General features: G+C 38.1%; 1 protein-coding gene across 1 annotated transcript in view; it reads left to right on the forward strand.

Annotated features, from left to right (window-relative positions):
- The window catches only part of LOC140160440 (uncharacterized), a 73573-nt gene that overhangs the window by 43941 nt on the left and 8700 nt on the right, over window positions 1–20932 (forward strand). Inside the window, 16 exon segments of the mRNA XM_072183676.1 lie at window positions 293–561; window positions 744–821; window positions 1002–1079; window positions 1131–1208; window positions 1391–1468; window positions 1522–1599; window positions 1779–1856; window positions 2036–2113; window positions 2295–2372; window positions 2554–2631; window positions 7865–8071; window positions 8994–9816; window positions 11069–11294; window positions 11380–11533; window positions 12765–12904; window positions 18772–18876. Coding sequence (XP_072039777.1) covers window positions 293–561; window positions 744–821; window positions 1002–1079; window positions 1131–1208; window positions 1391–1468; window positions 1522–1599; window positions 1779–1856; window positions 2036–2113; window positions 2295–2372; window positions 2554–2631; window positions 7865–8071; window positions 8994–9816; window positions 11069–11294; window positions 11380–11533; window positions 12765–12904; window positions 18772–18876 — 2626 coding nt within the window.

Genomic DNA, 20932 nt, shown 5'->3' on the forward strand with positions numbered 1-20932 from the left:
ATCTGTGAAAAGGTGTATACTTTGCTCAATAAATCATACGCACTAAGGGTCCATAAGGAATTCCATGTGCCATTCTTGTTTAAGGATACAATTTCAGATCAATGCTTATACCTGTTTTTATGGTGATTTTTGAAAATGCATGGTTAACATTGTGACTTGATATCCATAAATAATGTAAATATGTTAGCACCAAACATCACATTATAAAAAACTAAATTATATGAATTGCACGCTGATGTCTGCATGGTTGTGCATTTATTTAACTTTCTATATCTGCAAACATTTGTTTCAGGTCTGGGAATTTTGCCTTCCAATTATCTTTCAATTCATCTGTGTTGAATATATGGGGTGCAGCACCCATGATAGCATCAGGGTCCTGGGCACCACCAAGGGACAGCCCAGTGAGTGAACCAAGCACACCTAGAGCACTAGGTAAGACTGTCTGTCATAATAATATACATACCCCCTGCATCTTGTGTGCAGCACCCATGATAGCATCAGGGTCCTGGGCACCACCAAGGGACAGCCCAGTGAGTGAACCAAGCACACCTAGAGCACTAGGTAAGACTGTCTGTCATAATAATATACATACCCCCTGCATCTTGTGTGCAGCACCCATGATAGCATCAGGGTCCTGGGCACCACCAAGGGACAGCCCAGTGAGTGAACCAAGCACACCTAGAGCACTAGGTAAGAATGTCTGTCATAATAATATACGTATACCCCCTGCATCTTGTGTGCAGCACCCATGATAGCATCAGGGTCCTGGGCACCACCAAGGGACAGCCCAGTGAGTGAACCAAGCACACCTAGAGCACTAGGTAAGACTGTCTGTCATAATAATATACATACCCCTTGCATCTTGTGTGCAGCACCCATGATAGCATCAGGGTCCTGGGCACTACCAAGGGACAGCCCAGTGAGTGAACCAAGCACACCTAGAGCACTAGGTAAGACTGTCTGTCATAATAATATACATACCCCCTGCATCTTGTGTGCAGCACCCATGATAGCATCAGGGTCCTGGGCACCACCAAGGGACAGCCCAGTGAGTGAACCAAGCACACCTAGAGCACTAGGTAAGACTGTCTGTCATAATAATATACATACCCCTTGCATCTTGTGTGCAGCACCCATGATAGCATCAGGGTCCTGGGCACCACCAAGGGACAGCCCAGTGAGTGAACCAAGCACACCTAGAGCACTAGGTAAGACTGTCTGTCATAATAATATACATACCCCTTGCATCTTGTGTGCAGCACCCATGATAGCATCAGGGTCCTGGGCACTACCAAGGGACAGCCCAGTGAGTGAACCAAGCACACCTAGAGCACTAGGTAAGAATGTCTGTCATAATAATATACGTATACCCCCTGCATCTTGTGTGCAGCACCCATGATAGCATCAGGGTCCTGGGCACCACCAAGGGACAGCCCAGTGAGTGAACCAAGCACACCTAGAGCACTAGGTAAGAATGTCTGTCATAATAATATACGTATACCCCCTGCATCTTGTGTGCAGCACCCATGATAGCATCAGGGTCCTGGGCACCACCAAGGGACAGCCCAGTGAGTGAACCAAGCACACCTAGAGCACTAGGTAAGACTGTCTGTCATAATAATATACATACCCCTTGCATCTTGTGTGCAGCACCCATGATAGCATCAGGGTCCTGGGCACTACCAAGGACAGCCCAGTGAGTGAACCAAGCACACCTAGAGCACTAGGTAAGAATGTCTGTCATAATAATATACATACCCCTTGCATCTTGTGTGCAGCACCCATGATAGCATCAGGGTCCTGGGCACCACCAAGGGACAGCCCAGTGAGTGAACCAAGCACACCTAGAGCACTAGGTAAGACTGTCTGTCATAATAATATACATACCCCTTGCATCTTGTGTGCAGCACCCATGATAGCATCAGGGTCCTGGGCACCACCAAGGACAGCCCAGTGAGTGAACCAAGCACACCTAGAGCACTAGGTAAGACTGTCTGTCATAATAATATACATACCCCCTGCATCTTGTGTGCAGCACCCATGATAGCATCAGGGTCCTGGGCACCACCAAGGGACAGCCCAGTGAGTGAACCAAGCACACCTAGAGCACTAGGTAAGACTGTCTGTCATAATAATATACATACCCCCTGCATCTTGTGTGCAGCACCCATGATAGCATCAGGGTCCTGGGCACCACCAAGGACAGCCCAGTGAGTGAACCAAGCACACCTAGAGCACTAGGTAAGAATGTCTGTCATAATAATATACGTATACCCCCTGCATCTTGTGTGCAGCACCCATGATAGCATCAGGGTCCTGGGCACCACCAAGGGACAGCCCAGTGAGTGAACCAAGCACACCTAGAGCACTAGGTAAGACTGTCTGTCATAATAATATACATACCCCCTGCATCTTGTGTGCAGCACCCATGATAGCATCAGGGTCCTGGGCACCACCAAGGGACAGCCCAGTGAGTGAACCAAGCACACCTAGAGCACTAGGTAAGAATGTCTGTCATAATAATATACGTATACCCCTGCATCTTGTGTGCAGCACCCATGATAACATCAGGGTCCTGGGCACCACCAAGGGACAGCCCAGTGAGTGAACCAAGCACACCTAGAGCACTAGGTAAGAATGTATGTCATAATATTATACACACCCCCTGCATCTTGTGTGCAGCACCCATGATAGCATCAGGGTCCTGGGCACCACCAAGGGACAGCCCAGTGAGTGAACCAAGCACACCTAGAGCACTACAATCAACGAAAAAAGTCTTGAAACGCTTGCGTGTAAATAACGGAAAACTGTCACCCCTCTCCCCGTGCAATGTTGAGAAATACCAAAGTCTTCAGCGGTTTCCCAATGTGTTCCAACATTGATTGATGGGGAGAGGGAAGGGTAAATCATTGTTGTAGATGTCATGCTTGTTCCCAGGCAAAATATACGTCATTTCCATGATCATATGAAACTCTGCACGGAATTTCGACAGAGTGTACCAAGCGTTCCAAGGACTTTTTTCAGTAGATTGTCTCTGCCGAATGCAAAATATTTCATCTAAATTTCGTTTTTGTCTCATAACTCAAAAATGGAATGTCGTATGAGCTTCTCATTGCACACGATTTGAGAGTGGATTATATGCTTTGGAATCATAACAAAATTGTTGATAAAGAAATTGGTTTCCTTAGGAAGTGGTCACTGGAATCACCCCCTATGCTAAAATACACACATTTCGCAATTATAGCTCTAAACTGCTCTAAAATGTCGTTTTGTCCCATAACTCAAAAACAGAATGTTGTATGATCTTCATATTTCACAGGATTTGGAGGTAGACCATGTACTTAGGAATCATAATACAATTGTTGATAAAGAAATTGGTTGGTTCAGGGAGTGGACACTGAAACACCCCATACCCTAACATACACGCATTTAATGAAATTTTTATGCTATATCTCAAAACCGAGAAATCGTATCGCGGCTCTAAGGTGCATGATTCCGAGTTGTTTAATTTATTTTTGAAATTAATATTTAAAGTTCACCTTCATAGCACTTGTCAGATAGGTGAACGAACGTTACAAAACAGAAAAATGAGTTTTAAAGGTGAACCTCATTGAAAATAAAGTTATATATCAATGGAAAGCTTATGATGTCAGGATACTAAAAATTATTTTTTCCGATTTTTTTGATGGCCAATAAAGCTGAATAATTAAAAAATTATTGAATTTTTGGTCTTTTTAAAGGCGCCAAAAAGCACCCAAATCAATCGCCTATGACCTTGAGAATGCTCGTGGCGTAAGCTCAGGGTTACAGATCACGTGATCCTACTCGGAAACATGTAAACAAGACTTGCTTCCTGTACTTTGCAAGCTGCCCGGCAAGTCTGATTTTCACAATAAAGCTTGAAATTAGAGGAATCTTCAAGTTGCTGGTTCCTTCTATATATATTAGAAATAATAGAATTATCATCAACACATAAATTTTTCCGTAAATTTTTGACAAAATCAGTCATAACTGCCTGGGTATAACTGGGTAATTGAGTTTGAATTTTGCGCTGGGATCAATCCCATGCGCAAATGCTTGCTGCTACCGTTCATGTCATGGACTGAATAAACATGATCGAATAACAAATTAAATACTTGTTTGTGACATTCCCTATTCTTGATTCATTTAAAATATCTGATTAAAAAAAATATCGTCTTGCAGTAATCAAAAAAATAATAAAAATTCGCCGATTTCATCAAATCCAGCCCATATAAAGGTTTTCATATTTAGCGCATTGCGTAATACATTCTTTCCACAGAATCGCGATTGAAAGAAACAGATACTCGGGCAGATACTTTATTATAAAATAAATACAATTTAGGCTTAGTAGACCGTTATTTGATGGAATTCTGAAATCTGAATAAAATTAAAATATTGTCACTTGTGTCACGATTCTTTAATGATAGTACAATCAGTGTATGGTACTGAAAAAGTGAAACATTCATGTTTTATGGATTACCGAACACGATGCGTAAATAGCTGCTGAAGTGCAGGGACGGATATGCACAAACACAGCGACTCGCTTGGGCTTCGTCCTCTGGTAGCACTTAGCGCTGCATGGGGTGTTTCAGCAGATTTGATCAATCGTTCCCTTATATTTGGAACATTTACAGGAATAAATTTTGCTGATGAAGTAGCAATAAGTTGGAAATATCAGAATGTGAATATCAAATCGGTCATTTTGTCTGCAAGTACACAGTCGCGGATACTGAACACTCGGCGTAGTGAGACTCAGTCAGTCACTGAGCTCATCCCGTATGTATCAATATACGAGTTCGCCTATCATACATGACCGGCCATGACCGGTTGTAAAGCTAAGAAATAATTAAAAAATCCTGTACATGTACCTTATTCTATTCCTTCATTTTCTCATTGTGATAAGTTCATCTCAACTTGGTGCGACGATCTGAACTGGTAGCACTAGCAGTTATTTTTGTAATCTGTTTTCATTCCGGCTCTTGGCTAATCTTCGTGCTTTACTGCAATATTCCCTATGCACATCGTGGATGGCTTGGCCTATCCCAAATCACCCCGGCCAGCACTTTCCCCATTTCTAAATCCACACACTTTATTCAGGAACTTCATTCTTGATTTGATCATGATATTTCCTTCATGTTATTCTTATTTTAGATATTTTTCATGTAAAGTAAGTTGACAATGACTGAATTCGTGCATTGGCCCTATGCATGCCACAGTAATACACGGACATTGTGTTTACAATCAAACCGGAAGTAACTGTGTGTCCCTGGGCTGGCGTCATCAACGAAAGCGCCCAATTTGAACGATTTAGTTTTATAATTTAGGGGGTGCCAATATCCAATCTTTGCATGGAGATTATGTCTAGCCTGGTACGCTATGCAAATAAAAATATTCTTTTCTGCTTCCTGACATCATACGCTTTCCATTGATATATAACTTTATTTTCAATGAGGTTCACCTTTAATTAAATATTAAAACCGCATGTACGTTAAGATTGTAAGGAAGTCAATAATAAACTACGACTATCTTCAGTAGATAGCATTAACTTGTTTTGACATGATGTAACAACTATCTTCAGCAGATTTGTGCTTCACATTTTTGTGTATGGGGGTGTGTATAATGTGGGGGTGTGTGCGTGCGAGGTGTTGGGCGTGGGATGTATGTGAGGTAGGGCGGAGGGAGTTTGTAGGACTATTATAAGATCACATTTAAATCGGAAAGTATTTCATTTGGGGCTTTTGGGAAAGAAAGAAAGAAATAATTTAATTAATTAATCAAACATAGAGAAAGAAAGGAAGAAAGAAAGACAGAAAAAATAAATCAAAATGTATACTTCATGTATTTATAATAAACAAATATTTTCACCGGGTTCACCGTCGAAATAATAAATGAAACAGAAAAAGTAATACCGCCTGGGAATCGAACCCAGGACCTCATGTTTACAAGACCTATGCCTTAACCACTCGGCCACGTGAGCTTCGTGATTAAGCTGCTTGCAATTTGAACATATAAGCGGTCACTTCAACCTTTTTCCACGTTCATGTTTTTATTTATGTCAAATGTCTTTCGTGCATTCATTCATTCATTCATTCATTCATTCATTCATTCATTCATTCATTCATTTTTCTTTCCTTCTTTCTTTCTTTTTTCTTTCTTTCCTTTTTTCTTTCTTTCGTTCTTTCTTTCTTTCTTTCTTTCTTTCTTTCTTTCTTTATTTTTAATACAAAGAAAGAAAAAAAGAAGCATTGAAAATAATGAATGCATAATTTAGCGATGATTCACGCAATTAAAACACGAATAGTCAAAGGGTGTAAAGTGTAAACCCATAATGGTAATCTGTAATGGTAAACTGCTGCATTGAATAGCGTGCATACTGAGCAGTTTGCCCTGCATTGATATTAATATATACGTATAGATATTTATTTCAATTCAAAATGGCAAACTGTTAACAAATGTCATAAATGCGATCAATTTGTCATTCCTTTTGTATTCAAACATTCTCAATTGGTGTAGCCAAGGTAAACGAACGTCAGGCTCCATGAGATATGGCCTAAAAACCATAAAATGTGGATTTTGGACCATTTTGTCATTATGGTAAACTGATCCACTTTGCCATTTGCACTATGCAGCTTTACACTTTCCCGATACCTGACTACTATAAAAGACCAAAACTGATTACCTCGATTGCGAAATGGCAGCGTGGCGCAACGGCTTAGTCCTTCGACTGGTAATCTTTTGACTATTCATTGATGCGAATGGTTCGAGTCCCTGTGGTGGTCGAATTTTTTTCTTTAAGTGTATTCAATTGTTGTTTTCTTTTTCTTTTTTTCTCACCGCAAAAGCGTATCTTATTATAAATAATATTCAGAAATGAGTTGTTTCAAATTGTTACATCACAATCTTTCTGATTAGTTCGGATAAGCCTATACTCGGCAAGCGCAAGTTTTACAAAAAACATTTACATGTTGGATTATATTATAAAGGGTACAGAACGTTTTAATAAAATTCAAAAACATTTTGGAAAACATGCTGCAAAACATTGTAATATTTTTTAAAACTATATTTGTAGTGTTTTTGAATTATGAGACAAACACGAGATTTTAGTCATAATTACTGAAATGTGTGTAATTTAGCATAGGAGGTGTTTTCAGTGACCATTCCTAAATAATCCAACATCTTTATCAACAATTTTATTGTGATTCAAAGGGATATTATATACTCCCAAATCGTGTGCAATATGACGATCATACAACATTTTGTTTTTAAGTTATGGGACAAAAATGACATTTTAGAGCAGTTTAGAGCCATAATTACGAAACGTGTGTTGTTTAGCATAGGGGTGGTTTCAGTGACCACTCCCTAAATAAACCAATTTCTTTATTAACAATTTTGTTATGATTTCAAAGCATATAATCCACTCTCAAATCGTGTGCAATATGAAGCTCATACGACATTCCGTTTTTGAGTTATGACACAAAAAACGAAATTTAGATGAAATATTTTGCATTCGGTAGAGACAATCAACGAAAAAAGTCTTGAAACGCTTGCGTGTAAATAACGGAAAACTGTCACCCCCTCTCCCCGTGCAATGTTGAGAAATACCAAAGTCTTCAGCGGTTTCCCAATGTGTTCCAACATTGATTGATGGGGAGAGGGAAGGGTAAATCATTGTTGTAGATGTCATGCTTGTTCCCAGGCAAAATATACGTCATTTCCATGATCATATGAAATTCTGCACGGAATTTCGACAGAGTGTACCAAGCGTTCCAAGGACTTTTTTCGTAGATTGTAGGTAAGACTGTCTGTCATAATAATATACATACCCCCTGCATCTTGTGTGCAGCACCCATGATAGCATCAGGGTCCTGGGCACCACCAAGGGACAGCCCAGTGAGTGAACCAAGCACACCTAGAGCACTAGGTAAGAATGTCTGTCATAATAATATACATACCCCCTGCATCTTGTGTGCAGCACCCATGATAGCATCAGGGTCCTGGGCACCACCAAGGGACAGCCCAGTGAGTGAACCAAGCACACCTAGAGCACTAGGTAAGACTGTCTGTCATAATAATATACATACCCCTTGCATCTTGTGTGCAGCACCCATGATAGCATCGAGGTCCTGGAAGAGGTTCATTTTGATAGTTCAATGTTCAATTTGTAGCTAAGTTCGACAAAAACATATCAATGTACAAAGTACTCACATTTTATGGAGACTCGAAATTTCGAAACCTACTTGTCTGGTTTCCTAGTCATGAGTGATGACTTGATCCAGCAACACTGGTGGTGTTTCTAGAAGATGAAGTGTTCCTAGAATTGGTCTAAAAAGTTTTGTTTTACCTCTTTTGTTCAGCTCAAATTTAAAAGGGGACACATCGTACAGTGACAACTAACATTTTATGGAAATGTTACCACATTGCTTTGAACACACATAATAGAATACTCCATGATACATATAATTAGGAGTTCATTCTATGTCCAATCGAGTATTAAAGGCCCATTCAATGATCGTAAAAATCATCCAAATTCAGATTTTGGTACTTTTGTCATTGTCATTGATGTACTAACATAGCCTGCTAGTGGTTCAGCCAAAAGCTAATTAAAGACAAAAAGACTCTGTAATTTCTCTTCTTGAGTAGGAAATTTTCCTTGATTTTTCCCCAATTTTTTCATTTCAAAAATACCTAATGACAATTTTGACTTATCCTTCATTTTTACTTAGGTAATTTATAAACAATTTAAATTTTTTTACACCTCCACTGAGATCAGTGAATGGGCCTTGAATCGAGTGCATGTATTTTTTTTTTATAAAGCAAACTTGTGACTCAAATATTCATTGCCACGGTGTGCTGGCCTTTACTATAAAATCTGTTCGACAAAAAAAAAAAACCTGTTAACCTCTCCAGTGTGTGCAGCTAGGCTTTCTTAAACTCATGTTATTTATCTTGTTTTGTTTGTTTATTTTGTTTAGGTTTAACTGGTCTAGTTCATCAATATTCAGACCCAACCAGTACATACACAACACCAAGAACTAAGCAAGTTGACAGTCCATTAACAGACCCTGAACCCAATGTAGCAATTGATGGCAGTTTCCATGAATCTGAGATCAGCAGCAATCTTCTTCACAGTCCTTCTGATGATGATGGGTCTATTGTCATTCCAGTGGGTACATATAGTAAAAAGAACTCTCCTGTTAAAGAAAAGTCAAGATCTGACAATGTTGCAACAACTCATCAACAAGAACAACGCTTCCAAACCCAAACGAATCAGCAAGAAGAACACGACCAGAGATTGCCAGGTGGCTCAACCACTAGCGAGTCAAAGAAGAAGAAACCTAACCCTGATGATGAAGCTGAGGACAGTATTGAGTCACACATCACATCACTAGATAGTATTGAACACAATGTGGACACCATAGATAGTACTGCTTTCACTGATCAAATACCACCAAATCCATTTGAAGAAGAGATGCCACCAGCAAATCCTTTTGATGAAGCTGTGGGTGCAGATAAGCCTGAAGAGGCACAACACAGTGCAGGCCCAAATCCCTTTGATGAACACAGTTCAGGTCCAAATCCTTTGATGAACCAGCCAGTACTAATCCATTCAAAGCACCAACAAAAACCAATACTGCTGAAAGAACTGGACTCACAAATAAACAACCATCTCATAATGTTGGCACTTCAAGTGGTGATTTCTTTGGAAGTAATTTCTATGGAAGACCATCTGAGACTGTTGTGGAGGAAAAGGCCAGTAGAAGGCAAGAGGCAGAGGATGCAGACATTCCTGCATTTGCAATAAGTAAGCGTGAATCATCCGCTGTGCCGTCATTGGTGACTGCAGTGGAGAAATCAGATGACGAACAAAGAAGGTAATTAACTCCCTCCGCAGGTGTCGACTGCAGATGACAAGTTTCAATTTTTTTAATTCAAAAATTTCATAATTGTAAATTCCCAAGACCATATTTGGAATCAATATGAAAAATGCATTAAAATAAAGACAAACAAGTCTAATATTGGTTCAGTGTCCGTTGATATTTTTAGAAAATATCTTAAAACTTTTACGTGGAAGTCTGTGGTCTAACACAAAGAGCATTAAGGTGCCATTACTGTTAATTACTATCTGAGTTGTAATTGTTTTGTTTTGTCAAGGATAAGTCCTTTACATTTTTGTTTGTACCTTGGTTGATTCTGGTAAGGCCATAAAATAGTTGTATTACCCGTAATCTCCAAATCACTTGCCATGATGATATTAAAAAATCCAAGTTTATACTCACAACAGTGATTTATATGAATATATCAGACTTGTGCAGTATGAATTACAAACACATAAAACATTTTCTGGATTTTATATTAAAAATATGAAATTCAATTTTCTGATGTTTTGGTCGGAAAAAGGCAATACAACTTAAAAATGTATTCATAGTCATACATACAGTTCACAAAAGAATTAAGGTACCAGTTATGTTCACCCCTGTATATACAAAACAAAGACAACTATGTCAAAATTCAAACAAGTAGCCAATAGTACTCTTTAGGTCTGATTTGAGACTTCATTTGTTGAAATTGGTTGAGAATTCAAGAAACAATGATCTTAAAGGAAGGACAAAATCAAAACACTTTTTTGTTTCTAATAAATGAAAGCAATACGCTAGTTTGAATGTGATAATAAACAGAAAGCACGATGCTAGTTCTCATGTTCAAGAACACTGTGTGCATATCAACTGCAAATCAATACTGCAAATTGGTTTTTCATCATTGTGCCTTTATTTCTTGATTAATAGAGGTTATCCGTGTCCTATAAGCTGCATATCCTACCAGCGACTCCTATACCTTGTTTAGGACTTTCAAAAGAAGTACCTGCAGGTGCAACCATGAATATTTTCAAAATAGCCCGCCAAAGTCATGCAGGTAACTCCGAGGTCGTGCATTGAATTAGTTTGAATGAGGAATACTACGGGAACCAGCGCCTTTTGTTAGAAGTCACGCATGAGTAAAGTGGATAACCTCTATTTCAATGAATGAGGCCTTACAACTGAGCTAAAAGATGCAGCTTAGTTGGCATAGGGGACATGGATGGCATAGGGGACATGGTTGGCATAGGGGACATGGATGGCATAGGGGACATGGATGGCATAGGGGACATGGTTGGCATAGGGGACATGGATGGCATAGGGGACATGGATGGCATAGGGGACATGGTTGGCATAGGGGACATGGTTGGCATAGGGGACATGGTTGGCATAGGGGACATGGTTGGCATAGGGGACATGGTTGGCATAGGGACACCAAGCCAGCCTAACCAAAAAACCAATCAAATAATTGCAATTTGAATTTCAATTGAAATTATCATCTTAGGTTGGAAGACTTGAGAAACATGAAGACTTGATGGATAGTTTCCAAGGCAACAGTTTAGGGTACAGAAGAGGTTGGTCATCATCATTTGAACATCAGGCCAACACTCCTACCAGTCCAGAGGCATCATTACCAGGTGCAAATAAGACTGCCCTAGGTAAGATACAGTGTTATTTTCATGAGGTTGATTGCAACATGTCTGTGATATCAGAGCAGGGGCAGATCCAGATGTTTGAAAGGATGTTGATTTGGAGAATTGGGCTACTCCATTTAAAATCCACACTACTGCTGTGGAAGATTTGGGAAATATCAATGAATTTCAAATGGAATGAACACATTAGGTAATTAGTTGGTACATATGATCGACCATCTGTGCTTGGTCGATCCTTATTATTTATGAAATCAATTAAATAACTAATTGTTAATTCTGCTAACATATGAATCTTTGCTTGTATTAACATATATATATGTGTATTAAAATATAAATTTAGCATTAATTCTGACTGATTAGTTGTTAGTTCATTAATAACAAGCATCGAAGCAGCATTAACGGTCGATCCAAAGATGGAACAAATTTGTTTCTGGTGTCCTGGGCAGCTCTATTTGAAACTCACCATCCCTCTATGGAAGATTCAGGTTGAATCTTTCTCAGAGTGTATATGAATGAAATTCAAATTGAGCTGTCTAATGTGTTCATTCCATTTGAAATTGATACTCCCATGTGGAAGATATTTCCAAATCTTTCACAGTGGTAGTGTGGATTTGAAATGGAATAGCCCATTCAGAGAGAGTGTGCTTTAGGCATAACCAAAAGCAACGGCTCAACAAACGGCTAGAGTAGACCTTCATCAGGTACGAAAAAGAGGGAAAAACAAACAATTGAAACAAAAATGTAAATAAACAAATGCTGGATTCGTATTTAGATATTGCATCATTTCTCCACCTTGCAGCCTTTTGCAGGTTTCTTCAAGAAGATTTTTCATCTTAAACCCTGAAAGTTTAAAGAAGAATTCACATACCATGCCAAAAGAATAGTAACTTCTATACTATGTCTCATCTTATGTTATATGTTTAGAGGTAGACTTTATAGTGGCAGACTCGAATCGCCAGTGTACGGACAAATCGCCCTTCTATGCATATGTATACGCCCCACAGGATTAGGTTAGCGCACACAATTTGAAAATGCCACTACGACGTCCAATATGGCGTTACTCTCAACTTGAGACAAAACATACTATATATACCAACTACTTATCATCATCATCATCATCATCGTCATCGTCATCGTCATAGACATCGTCATCGTCATCGTCATCATCATCATCATCATCATCATCACTTATAATAATGCTATATAATTATAAATATTTGTTATTAACTATCATCAGCAAGCTACAAGTCTCTTCTTGAAGATTACGCAGCTCAAGGAACTACAGGAGCTTTACCAGAAACAAATTGGGAAGATTTAATTGGACAAACACCAAGTGAAGAACAGCAGACGCCAGTGGCAGCCATGCCCAAGGACAAGGTATGTGTATTTTTTTTTACATAAATGACAAAGAAATGCTAAATTTGTTAACAAATTTCTAAGAAGATGAGAAACATAGCATGTATTCACTCTGTAATCAGCCAGTGGGTATTCAAGTTTCTTTGGGTAGAGAGTTGTCGCTACGAATTTGAAAGTGGATCCATCCATATTCTAATCTTCCAGAAATTAACCAAAAGTCCAAAGTATTGGCCAAATTTAATACAAATTGCCAGAGATTTTACAACCTTTCCCAAAATGTTTGGTGAATTTTGATGAGGTAAAATAGGGCTTTTTTGAGAACGAACTTGAGAACATTAGAAAAAATGACCCATCCATATAGCAAATTATATTGGCCTAGCAAAAGGGATCATTGATATACCAAATAGCTGAAAATGCTAGCCATTTGTTTGTGGCTCATCCCTGTATGGACCCACCCTGGGGTTATGATGGGATTAATAAGCAGTAGTAAAACTGAGACAGCAGGAAAAACTCAATAAAGAGTTATCATACCAGGGGTGCATTTTACTAATGCTGACGATTCAATGTTAGTGCATCCTTCAAGATTTTTTTTCAGATTTCAGACTAAAAAAACCAGTTGGGCTATATTCGGATGATTACAGTATAAACATATTTGAAGAGCTTATTTCCAAATCGTTTTAAGTCCACAACCCCATGTGTCTCATTTACTTGTGGGATACAATCTCAATTCTCGCATTTCGCAAACTATGCGCCCCCATTCGGTTTAAATGCGACAGTCGTCATAGCGTGTTAAATTAGGGGAAATTGGTCGACAAGCCAGACCCGGAAGTAGATATCACCACGTAATTTCGCATTCAGTTGTCACAAATACAACACGGGAACATACGCCATTGTTGGTTTAAAATGTTATTATGATGTTACATGCGAATGCACACTAAAACCAGGCCTGATTATTCCCCGATTTAAATCGGTTTTCCGATTTTTTCTACTAAAAAAAAAAAAATTAAATTTTTTTTTTTTTTTACATTTCCGGAAGTGGATGATGATATTTCATCATAAAAAGAGCAAGAAAATTGTTGTTAGTGGGGAAATTAAGAAAGTGTTAATTATAAACTTTTTAGGGGTTGCATGCATTAAAAATGAAAAACAATTTTAGAAAAACCCACACAATTATATGCCTCAGAAACCCAATTTTTGCCCTCTGATATGGCTAAAACCCAGGAGCTTGACCCCACCGGGCCCTTAAGCGGACCCTGGACCCCCACCGTGAGGCGATACTACGGTCGCTCCGCTCCCTCCGTTCGCCAACTTAAACAAAAACAGATTTTTTTTTTAGGACCACAATCAGGCCTGACTAAAACAGCAATTTACAATAATAGTAGATCCATATACTATCTATTGATGACACAGCATCCTTTGTGGAGCTGTTTTCAACATCTTTATTATCACACATCCAATGGCAGCTAGAACGGCGATGTCGACCCTGGAAGGAAAAAATTGGACTGCCAAGAGCAATCACTGGCGGCGCATCATATTGTGAAAGGCGAGAATTACTTTGACAAGTTTGACATTAGCAACAGTGAGTTGTACCATCAACAAGCTATTTACCATAACAATGCTGCATAACAATATGCAGACTATTGTTCTCATTTATTATTATTATTTATTTTATTATTATTATTTATTCTTTCTTTATTAAGGGTAATACTGCTTCAGTGACAAGCACTGCTTTTCAAGCAGGCCCTCATTTGGGAAACAAAGGTCACACAGTATTGTTACTGTGCATCCATCCACTGTTTGCTTTGTAATGGTGCGTCCAACTGAAATTATAATACCTATAGCATCACAACTCATTGCAATATCGCACAGGGATACATGGGTTTGTGGACTTAACACGGTTTGGAAATAAGCTCTTCATTTGTTAAATGTATTTTGTTTTGCCAGTATCTTATAAACACATCAAAAGAAATAAGTCCCCCTCTGAACATGTCATCATAACATTGTAAGGTTTCGTTTTGTACCAATAAAACTAACTTTGAAATAATTATATGACTGTTTACTAAGTGCTGTGTGAAAATGAGAGATTTCCATGACCTCAGGGCTGAATGAGCCTAAATTGAAGGCAAAAACTGCCCTTTTCAAAAGTCACAAAGTAGGCCTATGCTTGTCACAAAAGTTGATTCATGGCTTGTTACTAATGTAAAACCCAGTTTAAAATCCTCACCAAGTGAACATTTACTGTAATGTGTATCGATTCTTGATCATTCAGCCATGCAAATCCCTTGGTGCAGAGTTCAGCACATGCAGTGAGTTGTAAGATGGCCAGTTCCATTCCTGGTCCCAATACGCCTTGCAGTTAACAAGCATAGGCCTACTTTGTGACTTTTGGAAAGGGCAGTTTTTGTCTTCAATTTGGGTTCATTCAGCCATGAAGTCATGGACATCTTTCATTTTCACAAAACACTTAGTAAACAACTCATTTTTATTTCTAAGTAATAAATTTATTGGTACAAAGTTTTACTTTACGATGTTATGACGAAATTTTCAGAGGGGGACTTATTTCTTTTGATGTGTTTACATGAAAGATGTACTTATAGTACTCAAGACTACTCTAAAATGGTCAGGCTAGATTGTGCTATTCCACTTGAAATCCTTACATCCCTAATAGGAGACATGACCTTAATCTTCCACACAGGGAGTGTGAATTTCAAGTGGGATGACCTGAATGGGTAGCTCCATTTGAAATATACACTCCCTATGTGGAAGATTAAGGTAGTATCTTGTATAGGGGGGTGTATGGATTTGCTTATGAATTAAGAGCAAAATAGTGTACATCTGGGTGATTATGCCATGCACCTAACAAAACTTGGTTTATCCTTTGTTTAAAAATACACATAATTGGAGGAATAGGTTACTGAGGGATTATTTGCTGTATTCTGCTAACCGCCTAGTCTTTTATTAATCATCTTACACAAATGATACACCTAAATTCTAAAATGTGTGCCGGGGGGACTTGGTACAAATGACCATATAGGGACATGCCGCAAACATGGGTAGCATTTTCAACCTCTTGGTATATCAATGACTCCTTTTTCTAGGCCAATTATGGTATGGGTCCTTTTTGTTTTTTTCTCATTAAAAAAAACACCCCAATTTTGCCTCAATCATTCGGCCGAAAATTTAGACTTTTGGATATCGATAGGTTCTAAATTCTTGAAAAGTTGGTGTAGATGGGTCCACTTTTAAATTTTCAGCGACACCCCTACTAAAACCAAACTTGAGTACCCCCCACTACCACCAATTGCATGCATAATGCTCAAGCTTAAATATACCAATTATTGTTTGGTTTTGGGCCTTTGACGATATGTGACATGATCAAGGGGAATGAGTCACATGCTGACCCTGGTCGAAAATGAGTTTTAAATATTTCTAAAGAGGACATTTAGAGCTTTCAGAAACTGAAAACCCCATGTGGATACAACTTTTCTTTGCGAAGTTACGTCTATTTACCAATCGCTGAAAACGATATAAAACAAAAGAATTTTGACCTTTTCTTTGCCAATATCTCAAAATCAATATTAGCGACATCAGTGCTGTACGGTGCAAAACCTGATTGAGGAGCCAATAGCTCCTAACTTTATAAATTTAGGCGCCCAAATTTTGCTCCCAGGTAAAAAATCTGAGGTGCCAACTGAACATCCACGTGCCAACTGAACATCCACGTGCACCGGGCATGTGCGTTGAATGTTCATAGCTGATGTACTCAATCTACATATTCCCATTGAACGCTACATACTTCATGTACACAGCATGTACAGTGTAGGCCTATATGTTTTCCAGGAAGTCTCCATTGAAACATTATAAATGCATATATTCATAGCATACATTCATACTCTTGAATGCTACATTACATACATTTTTTTTCATTTGCTGGTGATTAAAAGCTTCAATAGTTGGTCGCCATTGGCGCCAGGGATTAATATTTAGTCGCCATCAGAAAAAATCTAGTCGCCAATGCGCCTAAAATGGTCGCACCGTACAGCACTGAGCGACATCCAACTCATTTCCCTTGATCATGTCACATATATGCTGGAAGTACACTATTTTGATCTCATGAATGTGTTATATTGCAGCCAACTTCAGCTTTGTAATACTCTTTGATTTTGATGTGCAAAGTTTCCAATCCATGCTTTCATTTGTTTCCTAATTTCCTTCATTGGGTATTTTATTAATACTACCTCCATGTTTTTACAGATTTATTAATTCATTTTGAGAATACATGTTTAAGTTACCTTCAATTTGTATCCCGATTTTGACTATTGTGCTATTCAGACTGCTATTTAAAATCCACTCTGACCCCTGTAAAAGATTTTGGAAATATCTTTGACAGGGGAATATGCATTTCAAATGGAATGAGCACATTAGGCAGCTCAAGTTGAATTTCATACACCCTCTAAGAAAGATTCAATCTTCCACAGAGTCAGGGTGGGTTTCAAATGGAGCTGCCTACTGTGTTAATTCCATTTGAAGTGCATATTTCCCCAGGTGAAAGATATTTCCAAATGTTCCACAGGGGTAGTGTGGATTGTAAATAGAATAGCCCATTGGTGATGACTTAAGAGATCTGGAATGAGCGTTTATTAACGTTTCGACATTATTTTTGTGGGACATGAGAGCACCTCAGACCTATCGAATTGCATTCTGAATACTGAAGCATGTCTTTCTGATATCAAATAATTTTCATTTTTTTAAATCACAATATAATACAAATTTTATGACAAATTATAAAAATTTGATATTTTTCAAATTTTTGATGATATAACAGTCCTCGAGTAAATTATATAAATCTAATGATATATTCTTAAAGTGTATGTAGCAGGGAGGAAAAGCAGGCGGTCAATTGAAAATTTTGACCTTTCATATTGAAGATATGGATTTTTTTCCCAAAAAGACCTAATTTTTTTGTGTGTTTTGGGAAAAAAAATCCATATCTTCAATACAAAAGGTCAAAATTTTCAATTGATCGTCGGCTTTTTTATCCCACCTACATACACTTTAAGTATAAATCATCAGATTTATAAAGTTTACTTCAAGTACTGTTAAATATCAAAAATATCAATTTTAATGATTTGCCATAAAATGTGTATTAAATTGCGAATTTCAAAAATCAAAATTATTTGATATCAGAATGACATTCTTCAGTATTCAGAATGCAATTCGATATGTCTGATGTGCTCTATCGTCCCAAAATAAATACTGTCCAAACGTTCATACCCCAGACCTTAATGTCAACTGCTAAACTAAAAACAAATTTATAAGTGTAATAAGATTTGAACTTTTGTGCAGAATATTGTTGACATTATCTGTTTGCAACTTTCTTGACCAATATTTGTGAATTACACAACCCAAGTTATTCAGGGTTTTCTGTATGCAAATGAAATAGAAAAGGATTTGATATCCACATTTGTCCGTATGTATTATGTAACACTACATAGGTGTGTTTAGATGGTAGCCTACTTTTGAAAGTACTTACTTTCAACCCAGAAATTTGCAAGTGTGTGTCCACATGGGACTTACTTGTAAGCCAACTCAGCCTTCACTGGTAAATTATGTACAATCATGAGAGGATTGGATCATCCATATTCATATAATGGTCAACATAAGGTCATGCTTACATGCGAGTTACTTGCCCTTACTTTTGAGAGTAGCTTGTTACATGTAAGATATCCTACATGTAAAATCGACAAAAGTAACTTGCATGTGGCCACTTGTAAGTGCGTTAATTTTACTTTCAAATGTAGTTACTGTTGTCTGTTCTTGCGACCGTCTGAACAAGCCTATAGCTATGCATTGCAATAACACAGGCCTCTTTTGGTCCTTGCATACAGCCAAGCAGACTCACATCCATAGGTGGTCTCTCTGACGTAGACATTACATTGGAGTATGAGGTCATTCCATTCAGTAGTTCACCAACATCTAAGTATGCTGACACTGTAAGTCAAGTTGGAATGCAATTCATCATGTATGTAATTAAGATGACACAAGTAAGATTCAAGTATAAGTAGCTAATGCAGAATACCATTAACACCTGTGCTGTCAGTAGTACCACATATACAAAAGTAGCTAGGGTTTAGAGGAGAGTGGGGCCGGGTGTTCACCATATTTTTTCTGATTAACCTAGCAATATTAATGTAAAGGTTAGGGAGGATCTGATTGGCTCATATCAAAGCTATATGTCTTGGTTACATACGACCACATTCTCAGGACTATTATAGGCTTTACAGGGCAAGTCCGCCCTCCACTCTGGGGTAAGTCCGCCTCAGGGCGATTCCAGGCGAATATGGGTGAATGTCCTTGATATGGCGAAAGGCGAATGTGCGTCGGTTTTTGGGCACATGTTTGTATTTTGTGTAGTACAAACTGAAAGTATTTATAACTGCATAAATCCCATACGTTCCAAATACATATTTTCATTAAAACCAGTTTTTATATTACATGTATATATATGCACGAATGGAAATACCCATCCGATCGTCTACCCAGGGTAAGGTTACCCAGGGTTCCCTTACCCTGGGTAGACAATGTGATAGGGACTTTGATATAGAGTTACGATGTATGTACATTTGTGTACACCATAGAGCTGTTCTTATAAATTTAATTCCCGTTAAATAAGGACATGTGTACAGTGTGCGCAGGCCTACATCTTCATTCAAGTTTGCACATAACAAACATGTCAACTAGAACATCAATGGGACTGGTGTCTGATTATTAAAAGAACATACAATATCATTATTGATGCATGCAGCATGACACGCCCGTTGGATGTATAAATGCGTACCGGGGTCAAAGCTAATGTTTGGTGGTGTTTGTGTAGGAAACCCCCGACCAGCATGACCAGTTCATGAGTATGACACAGCGTTCCCAGTGTTTACACAGCACGGAACGTCCGTAGCGTGATGGCCTTGGTACATGTTACGGTAGTCCAAGTTGGTATTTACAATTTAATATGTCCAGTTTTATTAATCCATAACCATGATAACACATGCAAGTTCAGAATGAAGATTAAGAAGAGTGTTTGGAATGTTAGAAAGATATAAGAAACTAAAAAGATAAAGGAAGAATAAAGTAAATAATATATACAAGTAGAAAGTATATCAACTTTCTATTACCCGGTTCTTGTATACATTTACTTTATTCTTCCTTTATCTTTAATATCGATAATGTATAATGTTCATATAGGCGTATATTTTTCATAGACATTACACGTTGTCAAGAAGTCATACGTCATATACCCTGTCTGTGTTCGCATGGTTAGTAATGATATATTCAGATTTGTACAAAGTAATATAGAGTCTACCCAGGGTAAGGTAACCCAGGGTAACCTTACCCTAGGTAGACGATCGGATGGGTATTTCCATTCGTGCGTATATATATATATCATAATACACTGTTATTATTGCAATAACAAATTATTGTTTTTGCAGTTCACTAAACATGTTGCTATATGTGACATAGCTATAATTATGAGAAGTTTGCTTGTTTGACTGACATGTAATTTGATCATCACCATTCCTTTATAGTTGTAGTGATAAGAATCATTCCCGCTCTCCCTACAGTACACGTATCACAAACATGCACACATTGATATCTTAAGTGTCGGGTGTGGCTGCATGCAACTTGTGTGTGTGTATGTTTGTGCATCAGACTGATAATTACTGTTTGTGATTTAATATCGCATCACATTGTACAAACCATCTTTCTTTCAAAATGCAAGACAACACAACAGTTCAGTTGTCAGGAAGCATGATAAGTTTGTTTGCATGAATTATATTAAGCAAGTCATCACACCTGCATGAAATATAAATTTTTGCATGAGATATTATTACTGGCTCATCTGACAACAGGCAAGTTTAATCCACTAAAGGGTGTTTTTTATGTTTCAGTGAGTATTAAATATATTGTGTCAAGTTCATCCCAGTCAGTGTTTTAGCAAGCTTTTAGGGGCCAAGGTAGCCAAAAATAACAAAAGGACTTTAATTATGCCCTAAA

Source organism: Amphiura filiformis, chromosome 9 (genome assembly GCF_039555335.1).
Source record: "Amphiura filiformis chromosome 9, Afil_fr2py, whole genome shotgun sequence".
Classification (NCBI taxonomy): Eukaryota; Metazoa; Echinodermata; class Ophiuroidea; order Amphilepidida; family Amphiuridae; genus Amphiura; species Amphiura filiformis.